We start from the raw sequence: 23,698 nt of genomic DNA, 5'->3' as shown, positions 1-23,698 counted from the left end.
GATGATGATGTACACACACACACACTAGTTCAATAAATCAGCAATTTGTAACGGTTTAATATCAATAATAACTGTTTTTTTAAGGGTCATAATCAAGATTTAAAAAAAGTCAGAATCCATGGCATAATAATAAAAACAACACACAATAAACAAAACAAAAATAGCCCACAAATTCATGTATTATATACTCACTTAAATTCATATATATACATATACATATATATATATAGATATATATATACACACACACATATATATACGTATATATATATGTATGTAAGTATGAATATATAGATATATGTATGAGTGTATGTGTATATATGTATATATATATATATATATATATATATGTATATGTATATGTATATGTTCTGCGTTCTTGTCCCATTTTGTATTATATATATATATATATAAATATACATACACATATATATAAATATAAAGGAAAGAAGGAGAGAGAGAGAAGGAAAGGGGTGAGAGAGAGGGAAGGAGAGAGAGAGAGAAAAGGAAAGGGGTGAGAGAGAGAGAGAGAGAGAGAGACATGTATATGTGTAATATCCACATAAACAACAACAAAAATGAAACGAAATAACCACATCTGCCTACTACGCTGCATAGACTGACTGCACAGACAGAACGGAAGAAAATAAAAAACAGTGAGGACAGATATAAAGCTGTATGCTGTGTCACCCCTCGGTAGTTGTTAAGTTAGACCGTCGCCTTGGATGCAGATGCACAACACTGTGCAGTGCATCCAAGAAAATCTCCCTCTAACTGACCTGAGCAGAGGAGAACGCTGGTTGACTGGACAGCTGGTTTGACAGCTGAGCAATAGGCTGGATCTGGAAGCCTCGACTAGCCAAATTATCCTGAAGATAAAACGTTGTGAGAACTAAGCAAATGTGATTTAAAAAGAAGAAAAAAAAAAACGAAAAAAAAAAGAGAAACTAAATGGAAACAAACTTAATCATGATTTAGACACATGAGATTTACAATAAGAGAATAAGTCTTATTTAAATCTTAGGCTGTCTTGCCTAAGGTGCCATGCAATGGGATTGAACCTGAAATCATATAGTTGGAAAGCAAACTTGTTAATCGCAGAGCTGTGCCCATACATCTAAGTTTATGCTGATGTATACAGGTACATGTCAATGGGCACACACACACATACGCATGCACAGGTATCCAGGATATAAACAAACATACATACATTTGATCAATAAACCTTGCTTTATACAAGGGGGTGCTGAAAAGTTCCTGGCTTTATGGGTATCACGAAAGGCCTGGTTAGAGGCCCAACCTTCCAAGTTCTTTTACAGGGCTTAGAAATGCTGCGATAAGTGCGTGAATCTGAGAGGGGAATATATTGGATAAAATCATAATTAACTGATCCTCTTGTATTTTGTTTTTTTACTCAAAGCCAGGAACTTTTCAGCACTCCCTCATAATTTACTGGCAAAACGTGAATATTGGAACCAAGATATGAAGTAACATAGTTATATCATAGATTAACAATATATATATATATATATATATATATATATATATATATATATATATATATATATATCAATAGTTGGGTAAATATCAGTTGTTTCCTCTTCAAGCATATCTGCTTATTTCATTATTACTATCCAATATGTCGTCTCAGTTGCTGCTGTATGTTAGTCAAAAAACATATTAAAATTGAGAATTACGGAAATATTTGGCAGAGTTATCGTACAACACAACAAAAAATGTGGAAATTTTTTTGGACTATTTATTCTCCTTTATAATAGGAAGTATGAAGATTTACACATTAGATAGACATGTAAGAAATTTCCTATTAGAAAATCTTCAGACAAAGAAAAATTATAATTATACATATGTATATATATATATATATATATAATGGACTCTCTTGTTGTTGGACAACACATGAGAGTTCTGAAATTCCTAGCTGAACAACCACACTGATGATTTGTTTATTGTGATCAAATCTTTGTGTTCACATAAGCTCATTTCCTCCATCAAATCAGCATTACCTGTGCAGGTACACAATGCACCGCATGCCAGATGACGAAATGATTGCAGTGCAGTGTGAAATGAAGTGTTTTGCTCAAGAACACCACACAATGCCAGGTCTGGGTACTGAAACCATGATCTCGCAATCAATATTGAGTGCACCATCTCAACCACTGAGCCATATAGTTATATGCATATATATTTATACTGCAACCTTAAAAAAATCTTTCCAGAAAAAGAACCTGAAAGTTCCAAGAAATATAACAAGAAGAAATATAAATGAAGAATTCATCAAATGGTAAGTTATGAATTTCACAGAAATATATTAGCATTTTTGTATAAAAGGATGATTCCATCTCACAAGAATTTAAAAAAGATGGAAACTGGACAATGGATATTTTAAGTTGCAGTGAATAATTTTTGTATAGTGGTTCTGGTGGTGGTGAGGAGCGAGATATTTTAAAATGGACCAGTTGTATAAAGGTCTGAGTATGCAGCTAAGCCGGTAAGTTATTAAAACAATTGAAATTGGTTCTTCAAATGGATATTCGTATTGAATTTTTTTTTAGTTTTATCAATGAGATGAAAAAGCTTTACCAAAGATTCCTGACATGAGACCTTCCAGTCTCTTTCTAGCATTTATTTGTTTCAGTCACTAGACTGTGGCCATGCTGGGGCACTGCCTCAAAGGATTTTAGTTGAGCGAATTGGCACAGGTACTTATTCTTTTTTTTTTAAGCCTGGTACTTTCTCTATCAGTCTCTTTGGCCAAACCACTAAGTGACGGGGACAAAAACACACCAACCACTTAACAAAGCATGCTGGGTGCATTTTACATGTGACTTCAGTATTAGAACAGCATATGCATGATAGCTTGTTTTTACATCCATTTCTCCATGATAGCATGGGTTAGATGAATGTATAATTGAGGCGTTGCTTTACAGCTGGATGCTAACCCTTACCTAATTTTTCAAGCCAGGCATCTCTTTTTCCACAATGATATATACATAAACACACATACACGCTTTTTTTTTATGCCAAAGGTGTTAATAATAAAAGTGAAAAATCTGTGAAAAAAGATTATACAATTAAATAAACTCAATAAGATGAGAAAGAGATGCGACAAAAACAAAATGAGACTAATATATATTCTATAAATTTGTGTTGATAAAAAATGGCTAGAAATACTACAATTTATCAAGACATAACAAGCATGTTCTAATTGATAAAATTGGTTTTTCTTTCTCCTCTGCAGATATTTTAAAGTAAACAGCATCAAAGATTTTGCAGAATAGAATAATTGAAACAATAAGTTTACCTGGATCATCTGGACACCTTTTGGCATTTGGCTTACATGGGTTAGAAGGGCACTGGACATAGCTTCGATTTTGGCTTGGGCGTTTCCGGGGAGAAGCAGTAACTGAAAAGAAGAAAAAAAAGAGAAAAAAATTATACTTAGAGTATACCATTGATTTGTGATTTAAAATTAATAATAATAATAATAATAATGGCTTCAAATTTTGCCACAAGGATAGCCATTTTGGGGGAGGGGGTAAGTCAATCACATCAAACCTCAGTGTTTCACTGGTACTTATTTTATCGACCCAGAAAGAATGAAAAGCAAAGTCTACCTCAACAGAATTTGAACTCAGAATGTAAAGATAGACAAAATTCCACTAAGCACTTTGTCAGGCATGCCAACGATTCTGATAGCTTGCCACCTTAATAATAATAATAATAATGATAATAATAATAATAATAAGGTCGGTCCAAGGCTATAGTAGAAGACACCTGTCCAAGGGGCCACGCAGTGGGACTGAACCTGAACCATGTGGTTCGGAAGCAAGCTTCTTACCACACAGCCACTCCTGTGCCGTTTCTGCAATCACTTGCCCAGGGTGCCACGCAATAGGACTGAACCCAGAACCATGTGGTTGGGAAGCAAACTTCTTACCACACACCCACGCCTGCACCTATATATAAATATCTGAAACATTGCTGTAGGTTAATTCCATCACAGGTTATTTCAGCTGGTTGTGATATGCTTTTATGTGAACACTTCAACCATTGAAAGAATTTGTAATACTAAATAATACATGGAGTCATTTGGGAAAAAACAATTTTGGTTTATTTGGAATTATAACAGAAGAAATAATCAATTGTATACTTACTTGTCTAGGATCTGATAAGGGTGGAAGGACAACTGTTTTTTCCATGGTATGCATTACAATCTTCCACAGTTCCTGAAAAAAAAAAAAAAAAAAAAATTAAAATAAATTTAACCCTTTTTACTGTGAAAAGCACTGTTTTGTACCAATAAATTCTTTTAGCTGAACAAACTGATCCAAGGATTTAATTTTTGTAAACCTAGTACTTATTCTATCAGTCTCTTTTGCTGAACCGCTAATCACACCAGCATCAGTTGTCAGGTGATGGTGGTGAGGACAAACACACACACAAACATATACATGTATATATACATTCGACAGGCTTCTTTCAGTTTCCATCTACCAAATCCACTCACAAGGTTTTGGTCAGCCCGAGGCTACAGTAGAAGACACTTGCCCAAGGTGCCATGCTGTCTTTTCTCCCTGTGTTTTTTACTGCTACTATGATGACCTCTACTCCATCGAGTTGATTGGGCTGTCACCTCCCACTCATCCATTCCTAACCCAACTAACTTGGAGCAACAGTGGTTAGCCAAATGGGTTAATCAAGCAGTTAGCTGGTTGAATAGTCAACCAATTGATGAATAATAAAGAAATGAAATTGAACTTGTGTGTGTGTTTTTATCATTATTGGCATTATGACCTTCACAAGATACAATAAAGGTTTGTTAATGTTTGTGCCATTTGTGAAATAAGACACAAACATGAAACAAAAATCCAGTTTATTATAAAAGTAAATAAAAAAAAAAAGTATTACCTTCAGTAAACGTTTTAAGACCGTCTTCTCACAAGCTTGGGAGAACATTGATAAACTTGAAAAGGAATAAAAATGAAAACTTGTTAAAAAAAAAACTATGAAAAATAATGATTTATTATGTCATATCTTATATCTCATATTCGTATATCTTTTCCTTTCTATTTTTGCCGGCAAGAAAACAGATTATTTTGCTTCTGGATATACATTCAATAATATCAAATCAGGAATTGAAATTATTGATAACAAAATTAGAAAACATAAAAAACAACTTTGAAAACAATATTGATTTCTTAATATAATTAATGATAATTCAACGAACTAAACAAAATGTAATTATACAGTTTCAATGTTGACAAACAGCAAGAGAATATCATTAAGTGACAGTGATAGGGTTAAGAAAAAGACTGTATTTTCACAACATGTATTTAGAAATGGTTAAATCCATCAGGAAATGTCATGATTTATAATCAAAACAATGGCTTCAGAAATACAAATTTAAAAAATTTTTTAATTCCAATGTGGATTTATTAACAGCTTTCCTTTTCTTTTCAAAGAAGTGCTATCAATCATTCATTGTTTCTCTTTCTTTTTTTTAAAAATATTTTTCCTTGACAATATCTTGGTGAGATGGCGCCTGAAGTTAGAAGCTTCGACCATACTTCTTCAATTAATTCTTCAAGGAGAAGGCCATGTTTTTTCTTGTTTATTCATTCATTTGAATGAAAGCATTGTTGGTTACATGCACCCAAGGGGCTAAAAACTGGTTCACTGCAAGGGAGTGTCAGTAATGTAGTGTAGAACAAATAAATTAAGGGACTTTGTTTTCTTGCTAATGTTTATATCATTTGCAAGTAAACGTTAGCATAATACATGCACATACATTCAAACCACACAAACTTGAGCATACAATTATGTGTCATTTGCCACCAAGTGATTGTGCTACCATCCTTGGAAGCAAATATATTTTCACTGAATCAAATATTCATTTCTATGCTATTTAATATATTAGTATTCATCTTTGTTGTTCAAATACATATCGCTGCCTGCTTTGAGTTATTTCCCTTCGTTCGTTTTCACTTCCTTTATGCTAATTTTCCCAGACCAGAAATGTGTTCTATTCTTTTTTGTGTATGTCTAAGTGCCTTGTTCTGCTGTGGAGCAATTCTGTGCTGATGACACCTATTGATGCAGAAACATGTCCATAGTTGTCTACTTGTCTCCAGACAATCAGTCTATCTTTTCTTTGAAAGCATGTCAATTTTTTTAGAATTCTTGATTCCAGAGATTATCTTCCCTTTTCACTTGATGTTGGTCTCCACTGCCTCCAAGTGATTTTCCTACCTTCTCTAAATGCAGAGATAGGTTTAATACATCAAGAATTTATCTTGTATGTTTAATATATCATTATTTACCTTTGTCGCATTTATATATATATATATATATATGGGAGAATTTACGAAAAAAAAACAACAAATGAAGACAGGTAGTGTAAGCAACAAATGGATGTATTAGTATAGCACTTGGGAATAGAGAAAGTCTTTAATGCTTCGAGCTACGCTCTTCAACTGAAAGGAACACAGAAAGAAACAAGAAGAGAAAAAAATATAAATGTAGTGTTCAGCGATCTATCATGGTGTGTATACATACATATATATATATATATACATACACACATGTACATACACACACACACACACACACACACACACACACACACATACATATACATATATAAATACACAAGTATAGACACATACACTTAGAAAGAAACAACAATAGTAAAAACATCTTAATATGCATGGTAAGTAAAGAGACAAAGATTAGGTACCTCCCGTCAAGTAGATCCATGAGGGGTCTGAGAATCATATCGGATTCTCCTTGGATATTGCTTCTTTGGCTAGGCTGCGCTAGGGAGACCTGTCCAGTGCCTTTAACATTCGACAACAACTTCCCCAATTCCTGAATACTTTGCTGTATTTGTGGTTGCAAACTAAAAAATAAATGAAATTAAATATAGATAAATAAATATATATATATATATATATATATATATATATATATATATATATATATATATATATTAAATTCAAATTACGACAAACGTAAATAAACAAACGAAGTTTGCTTTTAGAAGCGTTGAGATGTCTTAGAAAGTTAAAGAAGTGATTTTAAATTCTCAATCGCAGAATAATGCAAAAAATATAGCCTGAACAGGATAAACTACCCCTATTTTGCAGAGAAAAGTGTAGGTAGCCACCTACACTTTTATTAGCATTATTCTGCGATATATATATATATATATATATATATATATATATATATATATATATATATATATGTATATATATATATGTATATATATATATATGTGAGAAATTATGCTGTACACAAATTTGTATCATTTTTTTTTCCTTACATATGTTTCACCAAAACTTGAGTAAAAAGTGTAGGAATTGTTGACAGGATTTACCTCTTTGCAAAAATTTGTGCTAATTCATCCAGCACTCCATTGAGTTTCTGCTGGAGCTCTTTGAGAATGTCTGCTGCTTCTGTGTCCAACTGCAACAAGGATAAAGCAAAACAACCGATGGAGCAATACTGACAGAACCAGAGATGAAAACCTCACAAAGGAATTTTGGTAAAAACAAAATCAATACATAATCAATATATACTGGTTTCGAATGTTGGTACAAGGCCTGAAATTTCAAGGGGACGGGGCAAGAGGATTACATTCAACCCCAGTACTCAACTGGTATTATCGACCCTAAAAGCATGAAAGGCAAAGTTGAAGAAGGTAGAATTTGAACTCAGAACATAATGACAGAAGACATGCCCTGGCATTTTGCCTGGCATGCTAACAATTCTGTCATTAACTATAATTAGAGGAGAAGAAAAATAACTATGAGTGGGGAAAAATAAATTTCCTGCAGAAGTTAATCAATAAAAATAAATTGACCATAGAAATATTAAATGCCAATGTGAACTTTAGATCTACTTCCTCGCCTCCCCACCCAGCACACTGACATGAAAAGAATACATGAAAAGAATTTAAATATTTATGTATGTTTTTCAAGTGAAGTTTTATTTGTAGTGAAATGACAGGCTCAGCTTATGCCAAACCCTAAATGCAAACGTCAAATATATACAAACCAAACTGCAACTAAAGTAGTGTTTTGTTTGTGTCAGCAAAATTTTTCCAATGAAATTTGCATGTTTGGATAAGTTTTTATGGCATGGAGAAGTGATTGGTCTAACGCTCTACTTGAACTGTCAGCATCCTTGTCTGCCCTACATATATTCTTTCCGGATCTATGAGATTTTGTTACATTTTTAAAAATAAAAATTCATTTTATGGTTTATCATTGTTTATATTATGAATATATTATGAATTACACATATGGAGGCACCAAATTCTTTTAAGCGTTTTGGGTCTATTATGGGTCTTAATCTGGTCCTGAATACAAAGTTTTCAAGATGAAGACAAATTCTTTTGATTAAAGAAAGTTTCTAGCATGGATGCACATGGACTTTGAAAAGAAAGTTAAAATTTGCAGACAAGCAAATTTCTGTGCAAGCCACAGCACAAAAAAAAAAAAAAGACGAGGGGGATTATTAGTTCTAAAAACACTGAAAATAAGACTGGATGGGCATGGCTGTATTGCCTTCGATCACAGGTTTGTTTAATCAGGGCTTACCTGAGAGCAATAACAATAACAACTGCAAAAACAGTCAATTAAACATGGAGCATTATATATTTCAAAATTAACTGGTTGGTAATTAGCAAAGATAATTTCAATAAACCAACCAAGAAAATGAAAATGCTAAGAAGACATTGCTGACAAAAGATAAATGAAGTTCAACCTTTTTGATACCAAAGTGCCTGAGATCACCTCTGGCGCTATGATTCAAACTTGCAACTTTAAAATGATCTAAATTAAAACCTTCCAGCAAAAATGCCATGCTAATTTATGTTCTAAACACCAGCTCAATAATGGTAACATTATTTTACTAAATTCTTCATTATTTTTGAAATTAATTGAAACGGAGTATTTCAACAGAGATATGGTAACAAAAGAGTTTATGTGATCTAAATTAAAACCTTCGGGTAAAATTTCATGCTAATTTATGTTCTAAACACCATTTCAATAATGTCAAGGTTATTTCAGTAAATTCTTCATTAGCTTCGAAATTAATTGGAACAGAGGCAGCGTATTTCGGCAGAAATATGTTAACAAAAAATTTAAAGCGAACTAAATTAAAACCCAGCATTAAAATGTCATGCTAATTTATGTTCCAAGCAAAAATTACTTTTCTAAATTTTTCATTATTTGGAAAATTAATTGAAACAAAGGGAGATTATTTCAACAGACATCATCATCATTGCTACCATCGCGGCTACCACCACCATCATCATCATCATCATCTACTGTTTGTTTTCCATACTGGCCTGGGACGGACAGTTTAACAGGGTCCGGTGAGCCACAGGGTTGAGACAAACCCCAACGTTAGCTTTTGACAGGGCTCTTTGATAGATGGATGCCATTCCTAATGCCAAACACTTTGCAGAGTGACAGCAGAATACCATAACAAAAGGGTTAAACATTAAGACATTAAATTATTAAATTAAATTTTTTTTTTGGAAAATACAGTAGGGAAAACAGATGGGTATGGATAGGGGGTGGGGAATAAAACATTCATAAATTTGGTCCTTACCTTCTCTCCGCCCATTGACTCAAACACTTTCTCAAGTTGGACTCTTAATTGTTGGATATTGTTCATTAAAATACAAGCCTGAAACACATGAAACATAAAAAGTGTAAAAGACCACAGGATTGAATTATCACATGACAAATATCTATTTCTGGGTCTTTTATCTTTGACTTCTTTCTTTCAGTTGTTGGACTATGCCTAAGCTGGGGGCACTGTCTTCAAAGGGGCAGTTAAATAAATCAATGCCAGTTCTTTTGGTCAAACTATCATATGTCCAACTGCTTCAGATGCCAAGATATCAGAAGTTGTCGAAGAGTACTACAAAGATTTTGCTATGAAATGGTGAGACTATTTTATAGTTTCCTGAAAAAGCAACATTTTGGACTTACGACACTTTTGCATAATAGTAACAACATATATATATATATATATATATATATATATATACACACACATTTAGAAGTATGTTCCATTAGTGGAGTAGTTAATTTAACATCAAGCCAGTTGAACTCTATACTCTGTAAAGTGTTTCAGTCCCTGAATTGCATCATCATGGCACACTATCACCAAGGGTGCCAGTCATAAGAAACCCAGTTTTTGCTTCAGTTGGGCACATATTTTATCAAACTCTATTCACTGAAATGCTAAGTCACAGTTTGTTTCTGACATAAAAGGATGCAACAGCAGTTTACACCAATAAACAAATTGCAGACACACGTGAACAAACACACACAAAGGGTTTCTGCACAGTTTCCGTCTACTAAATTCCAGCCTGGTGTATCTAGCTCAGTGTCCATTGTATGTATGTATGTATGTATGTATGTATGCATGTATGTATGTATGCATGCATGTATGTAAACAGGTCCACACAGATTCATCAAAATGTTCATTGCCATACAAGCATACCAATTCTATTTTACCGTTTTTTGGCGTCCCGTATATTGCTCAAAGTCTCTCTGTACGATTGCTGCATATGCCAGGAGAACTTGATTTATTGTCTGAAAGGAGGAAAAAAAAATGCAATTAAAAAAATAATGAAGAAATATTATCATCAATTTTGGTAATAAACAAAGTTCAAAGAAATTCTTGAATAAAATCCAGTGACGGTGGTAATGGAGGTGATGGCAGTCATTCTTCCAATCAATCCATCATTGACTCATGGACATTACTGTCATGAGTCCTAGGTAGGACTCCTAGGGCTGGCTACCCAGTTTCAATGGGTATATAAGTGACTGAGCTCACAACATTTATGTTTATATTGGAAACAAAATAAAGTAAATTTAAGAAACAAAGTTTTAAAGACTTACTTTAGCAAAACGTGCCATATAATGTTTAACAATTTCTGGATCAGGACATTCTAATTTTTTAATTACATCGAAACACTGATTCAATTGAGTAAAAATATCAACCACTGATGTTGAGAATAGAGCGTGTTCAGAACTTTTGACGAACTGAAAAGGAAGTTGAGAAAATTTTATTAGGGGGAAAAAAAAAAAATGAAAATCGTTAGTGGAAAGAACAAAAAAAATAAAAATTGAAGATTTGCGAAAGAATATATCTTAAAAATGAGAAGTGAGAAAATTCTTAGAGAAGAAATATACAAAAAGAAAACTGCTAAAGTTTTTAACTTACATTATTGTTATGCAGAAAAATGGTTATTTATTGGCTTTTTTATTTAATGGTAAAGAGTGCAAAACTGTGTGTGTGTGCACGTGTGTGTGTGCATGCGTGTGTGAAGGTACATGGTGAAGCGGTTATAATACTATACTCAGGATCACAAGATCATGGTTTCGATCCCTGGACCAGGCTGTGCATTGTGTTCTTGAGCAAAGCACTTCATTTCCCATTGCTCTGCTATCACTTTGACATCAGACGTGAGACACTTCATGGACTTGGACAGGTAAAGTCTATTTGATTGCAGGAGTGAGCTTAATATACAGCACAAACATGTGGCCATCATAAACTAATCATCTGTGCATACTTCTTCAACAAGAAAATAACAAGTCCTATTTGTCATTTACGACAGGTGAGTCCACCATGTGTGTGTGTGTGTGTGTATGAATGTAGATATGTATGTATCTTTTATTGTCCCTCTATATTCAAATCTTGTTGCTTTTCACATGAAATTTTTGGTTCTCCTAATCCATCTTAGTGTATAAAGTTGATCTACCTTTTTAGACTGTAAAGTTTTGACTGAAAAACTTGACTTGTATTCCAGCAAATATGGTATAATTTTCCAGCTACAGTTGGTACTCATTGTTAATTCGAGTAAACTGCAGTAACATGAAATGAAGTAACTTGCTCAAGGTCTACAAGGAGCTGCTCAGTCTTGGAATAAACTCATAACCTAATGACCACGAGCACAACACTGTAAGCATCAGACTATGCATATTTACTATAAAATATAACTCCAGCTCCCACACTGGTACTCTGTCGGTTATAATGATGAGGGTTCCAGTTGATCTGATCAACCGGAACAACCTGCTCATGGAATTAAACCTGCAAGTGGCTTAGCACTCCACAGACACATGTAACCTTAACACAGCTGTCAGGAAGATTCAACATCACACAGAATGTGTCAAAGCTGGCCTTTTGAAATACAATACCCTAACCCCTAAGCCACATGTAAAGAATAAAATGTAGAGTACAAGTATAAAGTGTGTGATTTTTCTTTTGGCGTACGTACCCCGTCTTTTTTGTCTCTCTCGTAAGCACCTCGTAAGTAATCCATAGATACTACATCATTTTCATTTAGCCACTGCATGACGTAAGACTCAAACCACCTATGTTTTGTGGGGAAAGAAAAAAAAAAATTACAATTTAATATATTTCGTACAAAATCACATTTAAAATAAATGGGAAACAAACCTCCAAAAAACAATTAGACATAATACAACAGAAAAAAAAAAAAAAACTTATAAAGAAATTACAGGTTCAAAATATTCAATGGTATTTAATGAAATGAAAGGCACAGTTGACCTAAGCGGGATTTGAACTCAGAGTGGAGAGATTTGGAACAAATATCACTTCACTGAAGAGATAACAAGGGACTGAGACTCCTGGTGATTTACTGTGTTTGAGAAGACACATCAAGCTAAGTGGAGTCAAGCACCCATGCCAGTGTCACGTGAAGGGTACATAAAACGCACCCATGCTGTCACCAAATTAAAAGTACATCTGTTCTGACATCATGTAAAGAGCACCTGTGCTGGTGCCATGTAAAATGCACCTGTGTTAGTGCCACGTAAAAGGCACTCAATGCACCCTGTAAAGTGGCTGGCATTAGGAAGGGCATCTGGCCATAGAAACCCTAACCCAAAACAGATCACTGAGGCTTGGTGCACCCCCTCTAGCTTACCAGCTCTTGTCCAACCCTCCAACCCATGCCAGCATGGAAAACACGTTAGATGATGATGACGACGACGACGACGATGATGATGATGATAATTATGATGATGATGATGAGGATGAGGATGATGATGACAAGGTGTCTTCCCCACAACACTCCAACAGTTTTCCCAATTTTCTGTCACAGAAAAAATTAATAATAACAACAAAGTTATTTTACTAACTTTTGCCTCAAAACTCTCAATTATTTACAAAACGAATTGAAACACACACACGCAAAGGGTGGGGGGTTGCAATATATTCCAGTACAAACATGGTCACAAAATGGTTAAAGAAACGAGACATTTAAAGACAGCAGTGTCAAAAAATACTAACACTGGGTAATCTGGAACGGTTCCCTTATATTGAGGCACATCAACAACATATTTAGTGTATAACCATTTCACTTTAAAGTGAAGATTCATATATTCAGAACTCTTGCATGGTTTTTCAGCTTCATCTTCTGTTAACACAAAAAACATAAGTTTATCCAATGAAAGAAGACGTGACAAAAAGAAAACAAAAAGAAACAACAACAAAGAACATTGTACAGAGAAACAGAACTAAATGAAATTGGATCCTACATGTTCGTCAAATCCCTTACTGTATACCATGTAGCTTATTGCTCATCCTTTTCCCTTATTGTAGAGAGCAGTCATGGGTAAACTGTGGCCCAGGAGACATTCTGAATAGCATGCACCCTCCCTGCCATAAAAAGAACAAAATATTATCCAGGGGTGTATGTTCCGGGTGTGCTAGGTATGTGTTCCACATCCATCAAAAATGGCAAATTCATTATAAATATTAACCTTGCTCATTAATTTAATCACGAATGTTAATGGAAATATTTTGTCATACCCCATCCAATGCACCCAACCACCATGCACCACTGATATTATCTTGTGTGTCTTTTAGAGGCGCAGCCTACCTGATGATGTCCCATTTCTTATGCGGCCCACTTCTTGGAAAAGGATGCCCACCCCTGGTGTGTATGGTGTGTATGGCATACCGTCTTCTTAGGATGAAAATAATACTCTTAAAATAAAACCGGTAGAATATTTGAAGTGGACATGGTCGGTTTAAATATTTAAACTTTAAACTTGATCACAGCTAACTGCATTGCCAGAAGTAAAAGAAACACACCATCCATTCCATTTTAATTAAACTAAAAGTTCTTGAAATAGAATTTTTCAAACAATTCAAACGAGAAACGTTGTCAAGCATAGAATCCAGGACAGCAGGAAAATGATAATGGTTTGTGCAAGCAACAATAAATTCTTTCCTTGGAGAGTTTGTAGAAGAATTCCATAAACTCAACTGTTATGAGAAGTGAAGAATCTAACAATTACTTGTTTTTTTTTTTTCATTTTCTCACAGCTATTGAATTAATCCAGTTCTTTCTACAAAGCTCTCTTTACCACTGTAGAATCGTTTTATATTTATTTAAAATGTTACTTACCCCCCAGTGCTTCACACAAATCTAGTGACAGGGAACTCCACATATTAGCAGCACTAACTTGTCCAACATTTAAATCTTGAGGGAATCTGCAAAAAGATTAAAAAAAGAAAAAAAAAAAAATCAGAGAATATTGATTGTAATCATTGAAGAACAATTCTTTGGGAATACAAAAGTAAACACGAAATACATTTCAAGAGTCAATAAGCAAGCCTCTACGTGGCTGCCCAACATGCTAGAAATAACAGCCAAATTTCACAACATAGTGGTGATGATAACATTTCCTTGTTGACATAACGACTGGTGACAAGCATGCATGCACACACATGTATTTATGTACACATGTGCATGTGCATGACTCTATGCATCTTTATACACATGTTTTGTGCAAATAGCTGTGACGCTGTTTACATTACCCGGCAAACGATGCTCTAGTTCAGTGATGCGTGAAGGCCAATAAAAGGAAAATAACTTGTTTGTAAGAGATGGGCTGCAGGAAGTGCTTCCAGCCGCCATAGAATAAAATCACCTCAATAATTCACATCTAACCCATGCCAACATGAAAAAGTGGATGTAAAAACAATGAGGATGACATAGCCGTAGAAACTCTGCCAAATTGGATTGGCGCCTGGTGTTGCCATCCGGTTTCACCAGTCCTCAGTCAAATCGTCCAACCCATGCTAGCATGGAAAGCAGGCGTTAAACGATGATAATGATGATAATGATGATATATATATTCTTTTATTTGTTTCAGTCATTTGATTGTGCCCATGCTGGAGCACCACCTTTAATTAATATGTATATATTAATCGAAGTGTACAGTATTATCATCCATAAAGGATATGCAATATTGTACGCTTTAATTAATATATTTATTCTATCGACAAATATTCGAATGCAATTTTTCCTGACTTATGGATTCTCTATAGCAAGATACTTGTTTCTGCTTCTCTGTCACACTCTAACCTTTCATCCTCTGACACAAGATCCCCTCCTCCAATGCCGCCCCCCCCCCCACAATCAAAATTACTTGGTGATCCTGCCTGTGCTGGTGCCACATAAAAAAACACCCAATCCACTCTGTGAAGTGGTCGGCCTTAAAAGAAGGGCATCCAGCCATAGAAACCATACCAAATCAGACCGGAGTCTGGTGCAACCCCAGCTCTAGTCAAATCATCCAACCCCTGCCAGCAAGGACAACAGACGTTAGATGATGATGACGATGATGATGATGGTGTGAATTTGGTAGGCAGAAACTTGTCTGCCAAATTCACACATCAGGTATTGGTTTGCTTGGAGCTCTAGCAGTGCCTGCAGTGAGACTGAACCCAAAGCCACTTGGTTACAAAGCAAGCTTCTTACCACACAGCCATTGCTGCACCTAGCCATAATTCTCGTTTGCTATCAGTGGTGGGTGTTTTTCCACAGTAATCCATAACCCTCCACTTCGCAAGTAATGATTAAAACACATAATAATAATAATAATAATAATAATGGATTTTTTTCTCTCTCTATCAAAGCTTCAAAAATCATTCACACACACACACGCACACGCACACACACACACACACACACACGTCACTTAACAGGAAAACCTGAATCATAAGAAAATAATAACGAAAAACAGCGTTGGAAATTATTGTTGTAAGAAATTTTCTTAAAAACTCTGAAGACTATCATGATAATGGAATCGTGAACCAATCTGCTGTTCTCAGTTCTCCTAGCAGCATGTGTTCCATTGTTCTTTTAACTCTAAGTGTTTGTGTGTGTGTGCGTGTGTGTGCGTGTGTGCGTGTGTGTGTGTGTGTGTGTGTGTTATGCACATATTTATATGCGCTGCACATAGACGCATATATGCACACGCATAAATTCTATTATTCTTTTACTACTTACATACATTGGACAAAGGCACCCTGCTCGTTTTATTGATCTTTAATTATTGAATGGCTAAGTTGACCTGCATTACATTCAGTTAGAGAGAGAAAGAGAGGGGGAGAGGGGGAGGGAGAAAAAGTGAGAGAGGAGGGAGAGTTATCTCCCTTCTACATAGCTACTAGTATTTACACGCAGTTACATGGGCATACACACACACACACATACACACACATACTTATGGTGGCACTCCGTCGGTTACGACGATGAGGGTTCCAATTGATCCGATCAACGGAACAGCCTGCTCGTGAAATTAACGTGCAAGTGGCTGAGCACTCCACAGACACATGTACCCTTAACGTAGTTCTCGGGGATATTCAGCTTGACACAGAGTGTGACAAGGCTAGCCCTTTGAATTACAGGCACAACAGAAACAGGAAGAAAGAGTGAGAGAAAGTTGTGGTGAAAGAGTACAGCAGGGTTCGCCACCATCCCCTGCCGGAGCCTCAGGGAGCTTTAGGTGTTTTCACTCAATAAACACTCACAACGCCCAGTCTGAGAATCGAAACCGCAATCCTATGACCACGAATCCGCCACCCTAACTACTGAACCATTGCACCTCCACACACACACACACACACACACACACACACACAGATATACAAGCACTCATGTAATATATATATATATATATATATATATATATAGTCAGACAAGTTTTCCTGGAAAGAGATGAATGTGTGTGGCTGTTTGGACATGCATGATTTGACATGGCTGACTGGACAATGAGCCTGTTTTGATGATGGGAGCGTTTGGTGCTGGAGGCTGACACGCACACAATTTATGCTAATATAAAATAACAACAAAAATGAGGAAGCCTCTGACATGGTCGTTCCATCAGCTAGAAAAAGCAGGCAAACTTCTTCAAACCACAACATATTATCATTTGTTATTATTTTAGTTATTTATTAATTTTTTTTTTTTAATTAAAGACTTACTGCTCAATGTAGCATTTATGTATCAGTAGAAACAGATGAGAGGGCCATTACTGGAAAGCCTTTGATTACTGGCTCAACAGAGCTGGTAAAGACAAAGGAGAGGAGGAGGAAGAGGAAGAAGAAGGGGAAGAAGAAGGGGAAGAAGAAGAAGAAGAAGAAGAAGAAGAAGAAGAAGAAGAAGAAGAAGAAGAAGAAGGACGACGATGATGGTTACAACAAAAAATAGAGCAAAATTAACTTTGACAGCTTACTGGTTTAATACAGGGGTATAACTGTTTTTGTCTTCTTCAATTACGGAAACGGTGAGAGCGATCAGCTTGTGCCAAAACTCCATAGACTTATGACCTTCGACCTCATCTTTGCTTTCGGTAGCGTCTTGAAACTCTCGTTGGTAGAGTACATAGCAGTTGTCGAAGATGAATTTATACGTTGATTTCATGCATGCTATGACACAATCTTTCACAACAGTGCTTGCTCGAGGAGGACTTGTTAGTTCTTGGACCTGGTGGAAGAAAAAAAAAAAAAGATGGACAAGTCAGTTATTGATATATTGTTGCAAAACGTGGCCTCCTGACGCCAAAACGGCTCCAAGAGCCAAGTGAGAAAGCTGAGAAACCTTGGACCAGCTGAGAAACCTTGGACCAGCTGAGCAAGCCAACTTGTCCAAGGAGGAAGAAGTGGTTGTACATGGCTGGATTACTAGTTTCTTGGACAACAACAACAACATCAATTGTTCTATTCTTAAATTGGTTTCAATGCAAAGGCTGCACATGGGAGCTTCTTGTTTCCCTTTAATCTCATTTGAAGACAGCTCCCACTGTCGGTTCCCAGCACCTTTCATACATTTCTCTTCTGGAAAGCAAGTAAACTAACACTGGGGTATGTGAGTATTTTGAAAATACTTCATGGAGTGACAACCATGCCCTGCATAGTTAAGGGCTGCCCTTTAGCAAGGCATAGCACACATTTAACCACCTTGCCAGAGACACTACAAAGTCATGGGATTGCAGCATGGCAGATTATAAAATGGCAGTGGAAGAGCTCCACTGAGCCAATGGTGCTGCTTGCATTGATGCTGAGTGGAGGAATTCTAAAAGATCAACAGTAAGGGTCACCAAGTTCTATCAAGAGAGTAACTGCAATGTACCTATAGGGGTTGCGTCCATGATTGTGTAATCAACTAATGAAAGATTCATTATGATTCAAGTTTCCAATTCAAAATCATAATAAAGGATTTGGGTGGTGACAGAAAGTCGTGGGAATCTGTGAAAGCAATGAACAAAAAAAAAAAAAATACTAACACTGGAGTTGTTTCCCCTACTTTCCTATTCTTGTACCACACTGCCAACCATAAAAAAGTGTTTTGCACACACGTAATTGTTAAACCTGGAGGGTGGTTGATATCTACAACTTGACCTATGAACTTCGGGACCAGCCAGTGCTTCAGATGAACTGGGAGAGACCAACAGTAGGACACAGCAGAGAATTGACTGTAATTGATGACTCATGCAATTCAATAACTTTACCTGACATTTTAAGTAACTCAGAAAACTTCAGGTATTCCAGGAGTAACAGGAGACTCTGCTGCTAAAACAGCAGGAATATGAGGCAGCAATTCTTCAGCCAACTTGGTTGGAAACTTCAGAAGTTGACCTACATGTTCTAACACATTTTTACCAACTCTTACAAAATTTAAAGCTCACAACAGGACATAGTTGCACTGTGTTCTGAGCTTGATGTTTTACTGTGTTGCTTCATGTGGAATTCAGACCTATTTGGGATTTGCAGACATTGTAGTGGTGCTTTCACACTCTAAAGACCAACTTAAAAGCCTGCCAGACAAACCTGAAGACATGGGAATCAGAAACACTGAATACAGCTCAGTGAACTTTTCAGCACCCCTGTGTGTGTGTGTGTGTGTGTGTGTGTGTGTGTGTGTGGTGATGTTTAAAGTTCCTGGCTTTGGGTAAAAGATAATTCAGGAAGGTCAGTTAATTATGATTTTATTCAACATATTCCCTTCTCAGATTCACACACTTATTGCAGTGGTCCTTCAGTTTTTCTAAGCCCTGTAAAAGAACTCAGGAGGTTGTACCTCCAGTCTGACCTTTCGTGATACCCTTAAAGCCAGGAACTTTTCATCACCCCCTTTTGTGAGGGAATTCTAGAGAGCCAGCAACCTGGGAAGAGAGAAAAAGGAGCAGTGGGGGAAGTCAGAGAGCATAGGGCCTCTTTGGTAAAAACAAAATATGGGTACTGAGAAGATTAGAGGCTAGGAACTCTTGTGGTTCTGTCTGGAGGTGTCATGAAACCTGACAACTCTGAAAAGCAGAAGTCACTGTAGTTGCTTTACAAAAGATGGCGAAGAGACAGCATGTCCATGAGCCAAGCTTAGGAACCTATCAATTATTCAACAACAACCCATGTCATGTAAATATGCTTCTATCTTATCAACGATAGCCTTGAAAAGGAGTTGCTAAGCAACTCAATGTCCTACTTGAAGGTGTTTAAATCTACAACTAAATTATTAACATGCAAGGAAAAAGAAAAAAAAAAAAAAATCTGTTATCATTTTCACTTTATTTAACAAAGAATAAATGTTTGATGTAAAAAAAATTAATATCTTTTTTTATGTCTATACATCTGTCTGTCTGTCTGCTTATCTATCTGTCAATCTACCTATCAAACTCAGGGGTTGCTAAGCATTATAATACACACACACACACCTTTTATCCTTTGCTTGTTTCAGTAATTGGATTGCGGCCATACTGGGGTACTGCCTTGAAGAATTTTAGTTGAATGAATTGACCCCAGCACAATTTTGCCAGCTTGCCATATGTGTGTGTGTGTGGGGGGGGGGGGAGTATATGAGGAGTTCTGTCAGGCTAACTCAAACTTCAGTGCTCAATATGGTATGCCACTAAAACTCAGATTTGAACAGCGGTTGAACATGTGATGTGGAGACTGCCTTTCTGAAGAGGCTAGAAGTGGCTTCTCCTTGAGCAGCTAGGTATAGATTAAGACAGAAACGAAGAGGCAAACCATTTGGCGAGATGTTCAGCATGATGTTCCAATAGATTGCATATTCTAGAAACATCTATTAGAGACTATGTATACTTTTTTATTATATGTCTAAATTAAATGTCCTTGCCAAACAATTGGCCTTTTCATTTCTGTTTTAATCTCTCTCTCTCTCTCTCTCTCTCCATATATATATATATATATATATATATATGTCATCTAGAAGTCCATAAGTCAGAAAAAAGACACACTCATATATATATATATATACTCATACATATATATGTATGTATGTATGTATGTATGTATGTATATAACAACAATAATGGTAGTCATAGAACAGCTTTACTTGCCTTGCACGAATATATCGTGCAAGTGGAATGAAAACAAATGGTTTTTAGTGAAGATGCAGAGGAAACTGAAGAATTATGAAAAGATATTTAAGAAAAGAACAAAATTAAAGAAAGCCATTTGTAAGAAAGTAAGACTGAGAGAATGGATAAAAGAAGAAGTATGAAGAATTATTTTGGAAGATTATGTAAATAATAAGGGAAATGAAGATAAGAGGGAAAAAAGAAAAAAAAAAAAACTGAAGAATGGTATTCTTACTTTCATTCTAAAAAATGTTATACTTGTGAGCAAGTCGACTGTAGATTTTAGATCTTGTAATCTCGCTGGGTCAGAAGCAGGGAAATTATTCTGAAATAAAGTAAAAGAGTTTATAGTAAAAACAGTACAGGAAATATTTTCTAGTTTTCTAGCGAAAATATAAATGAACACACACACACACACACACACACACACACACACACACACACACACACACACACAGACAGAGCAATGAATATATTTTACAAGGCTAAATCTAGTTGGCAGTATCTCATCTTTGACTTTCTTCAGTCATGAAATTTGCGGCCATGCTGGAGTACAGCCCTGAAAATCTTTTAGTTTTAGTTGGATGAATTGACCTTGTTTTATTTATTCATTTTTGTTTAAGCCTGGTGTTTGTGTAAACAGACTACTATGCAGATGGTTAAAGATATATATATTTATCATCCTTACCCTATACATGGATAAATCTATTCGAAGTGAGTTGTGTAATTGGTCCAATAATTTTACAAATTTTTCTTTCTGAAATAGAAAAATATCGACAAAATACAACAAATTGAAATATTAAGATGTTGTTGAAAAAAAAAAAGACTACTATGCAGTGGTATTGAACTTGGAACCACATGATTGTAAAGTGAACTTCTTAACCAAACAGCTATGCCTGCATCCAATTCAAAGATAACACTGAGTCACAAAATTTTAATTTTCTTTTTGTCTTTGGTCAGTGAGTGTTATTTTAATTCAAAACTTATGAAAACAAGACATTTGTACCACAGTGCCAGAGGCAGGTTGTTATCAAAAGGGTTAAGAATTGTTTCTCTATTATATATTTTAACCCTTTTGTTACCATATTTCTGTTGAAATGCTCTGTGTTTCTTTCAATTAATTTTAAATATAACAAAAAATTTAGTAAAATAACTTAGTTATCATTAAACTAGTGTTAGGAACATAAATTGTGACTAAAGATTGGTGGAAGATTTTAATTCAAAACTTATAAAAACAAGACATTTGTAAATTAGAAAATTACTATTTGTAAATCTCACAACGAGAGATATTCAGCAACAGTACTTTGGAGTAAAGATTGTTTGCCAACATAACATGGCAGTCAAGGACTGCCATGTTATGTTGGCAAACAATCTTTACTACAAGACATTTGTACTACAGAGCCAGAGACAGTTTCAGCCAGGTTGGTAACAAAAGGGTTAAGAAGCACTGGGTTAGAAGTTGAGATAAAGGGTGAAATGTGTATGAATGCATAGAGCGTGTGAGTAATAGAAAAAAAAGTAGTGCATTTAAAAAACAAATATTATACTAACACCAAAATTCGATGCTGCAAATCTATCACTTGCTGATACAGCTGTTGTTGCTGTAGTATGTGCATAGAAGGCATTAATGTTTGCCAGTAGGGTACTCATCACAGCTGGCACTCCAGGGCACATATACTTACACGATAAACAGGAAAAATGACTGAAATGATAAAAGAAGAAAGAAAGAAGTATATTAGTTTACTTTTACTGACAGGCCATCTTTTTTTTTTTCCATGAAAGAGCCATCAACTCTCACACTCATGTACAGGTCTCTGTGCTTTAATTCCTTGTACATAGAAGGATTTGGCAAAAGAGACTAAAAACAGGTAGGTAGGTTTAGAACAGTGATTCCCAAAGTGGGCAGTACTAATCACTTGGGGGTGGGTGGAAAGATCCAGGGGGTGGCATTGAAGAAAAGTGGGATAATAATGGGGTGGCCAAAATGGGGTGACAGATGTAGAAAAAAAAATGATATTAATAGGTTAATTAGGTTTAAGTCTAATGGACGAAAGACAAGACAAAAGGACGAAAGACAAAATCAACCCCAGCAGAATTTGAACACAGAACGCAAAGAAGGAGGAAAATGCTGCCAAGCATTTGTCCCAGCTCGCTAATGATTCTACCAGCTCACCACCTTACACACACACACACACACACACACACACACACACACAAAATAATGTAATATGTAAAGGAAATTAAAGGGAAAAAAAGGAATAAGAACTTACGTCATTGCTTGATAAATTGATTCAATGCCGTACCGCATTGCAAATTCATCTACAATTTCTTGTGATGGTTCATCATAATATACTTTCCAAGCATCATCCTACAATGATAATCAACAAAGATTAGATTCAGTGCAGCTACAGAATTACAGTTTATTAGTTAACTGTAGAGAATGATGTTTCCATTTTAGTGTACAAGTTTATAAGTAGGGTACAATTAATGAAAGTAAATTATAACGAATTTTCCTATTTATCTTTCTATTTCTTCAAAAAACACTCAACAATAGGCATAGGAGTGACTGTGTAGTAAGTAGCTCGCTTACGAACCACATGGTTCCGGGTTCAGTCCCACTGCGTGGCACCTTGGGCAAGTGTCTTCTACTATAGCCTCGGGCCGACCAAAGCCTTGTGAGTGGATTTGATAGACGGAAACTGAAAGAAGCCCGTTGTATATATGTATATGTATATATATATATATATATATGTGTGTGTGTGTGTATATATGTCTGTGTGTCTGTGTTTGTCCCCCCAACATCGCTTGACAACCGATGCTGGTGTGTTTACGTCCCTGTAACTTAGCAGTTCAGTGAAAGAGACCAATAGAATAAGTACTAGGCTTACAAAGAATAAGTCCTGGGGTCGATTTGCTAATGATTCTGCCAGCTCACCGCCTTAATAGTAGTA

At 35.7% G+C, this 23,698-nt stretch overlaps 1 protein-coding gene across 1 annotated transcript in view; it reads right to left on the bottom strand.

The window, feature by feature from the left end:
* The window catches only part of LOC106879696 (protein unc-13 homolog B), a gene marked incomplete in the record, with an annotated part of 200,335 nt that overhangs the window by 8,374 nt on the left and 168,263 nt on the right, over positions 1 to 23,698 (bottom strand). The window contains 17 exon segments of the mRNA XM_089339545.1: positions 780 to 869; positions 3,323 to 3,424; positions 4,176 to 4,247; positions 4,930 to 4,984; positions 6,758 to 6,919; positions 7,400 to 7,488; positions 9,643 to 9,720; positions 10,560 to 10,637; positions 10,947 to 11,090; positions 12,326 to 12,422; positions 13,363 to 13,489; positions 14,486 to 14,571; positions 17,604 to 17,854; positions 20,983 to 21,072; positions 21,436 to 21,504; positions 22,299 to 22,449; positions 23,018 to 23,115. Coding sequence (XP_089195671.1) covers positions 780 to 869; positions 3,323 to 3,424; positions 4,176 to 4,247; positions 4,930 to 4,984; positions 6,758 to 6,919; positions 7,400 to 7,488; positions 9,643 to 9,720; positions 10,560 to 10,637; positions 10,947 to 11,090; positions 12,326 to 12,422; positions 13,363 to 13,489; positions 14,486 to 14,571; positions 17,604 to 17,854; positions 20,983 to 21,072; positions 21,436 to 21,504; positions 22,299 to 22,449; positions 23,018 to 23,115 — 1,839 coding nt within the window.

This window comes from Octopus bimaculoides, chromosome 22 (assembly GCF_046866305.1).
Source record: "Octopus bimaculoides isolate indiv1 chromosome 22, ASM4686630v1, whole genome shotgun sequence".
Taxonomy (NCBI): Eukaryota; Metazoa; Mollusca; class Cephalopoda; order Octopoda; family Octopodidae; genus Octopus; species Octopus bimaculoides.
The sequence above is the reverse complement of the archived record's forward strand: the minus strand, read 5'-3'. Positions and strand labels throughout refer to the sequence as shown.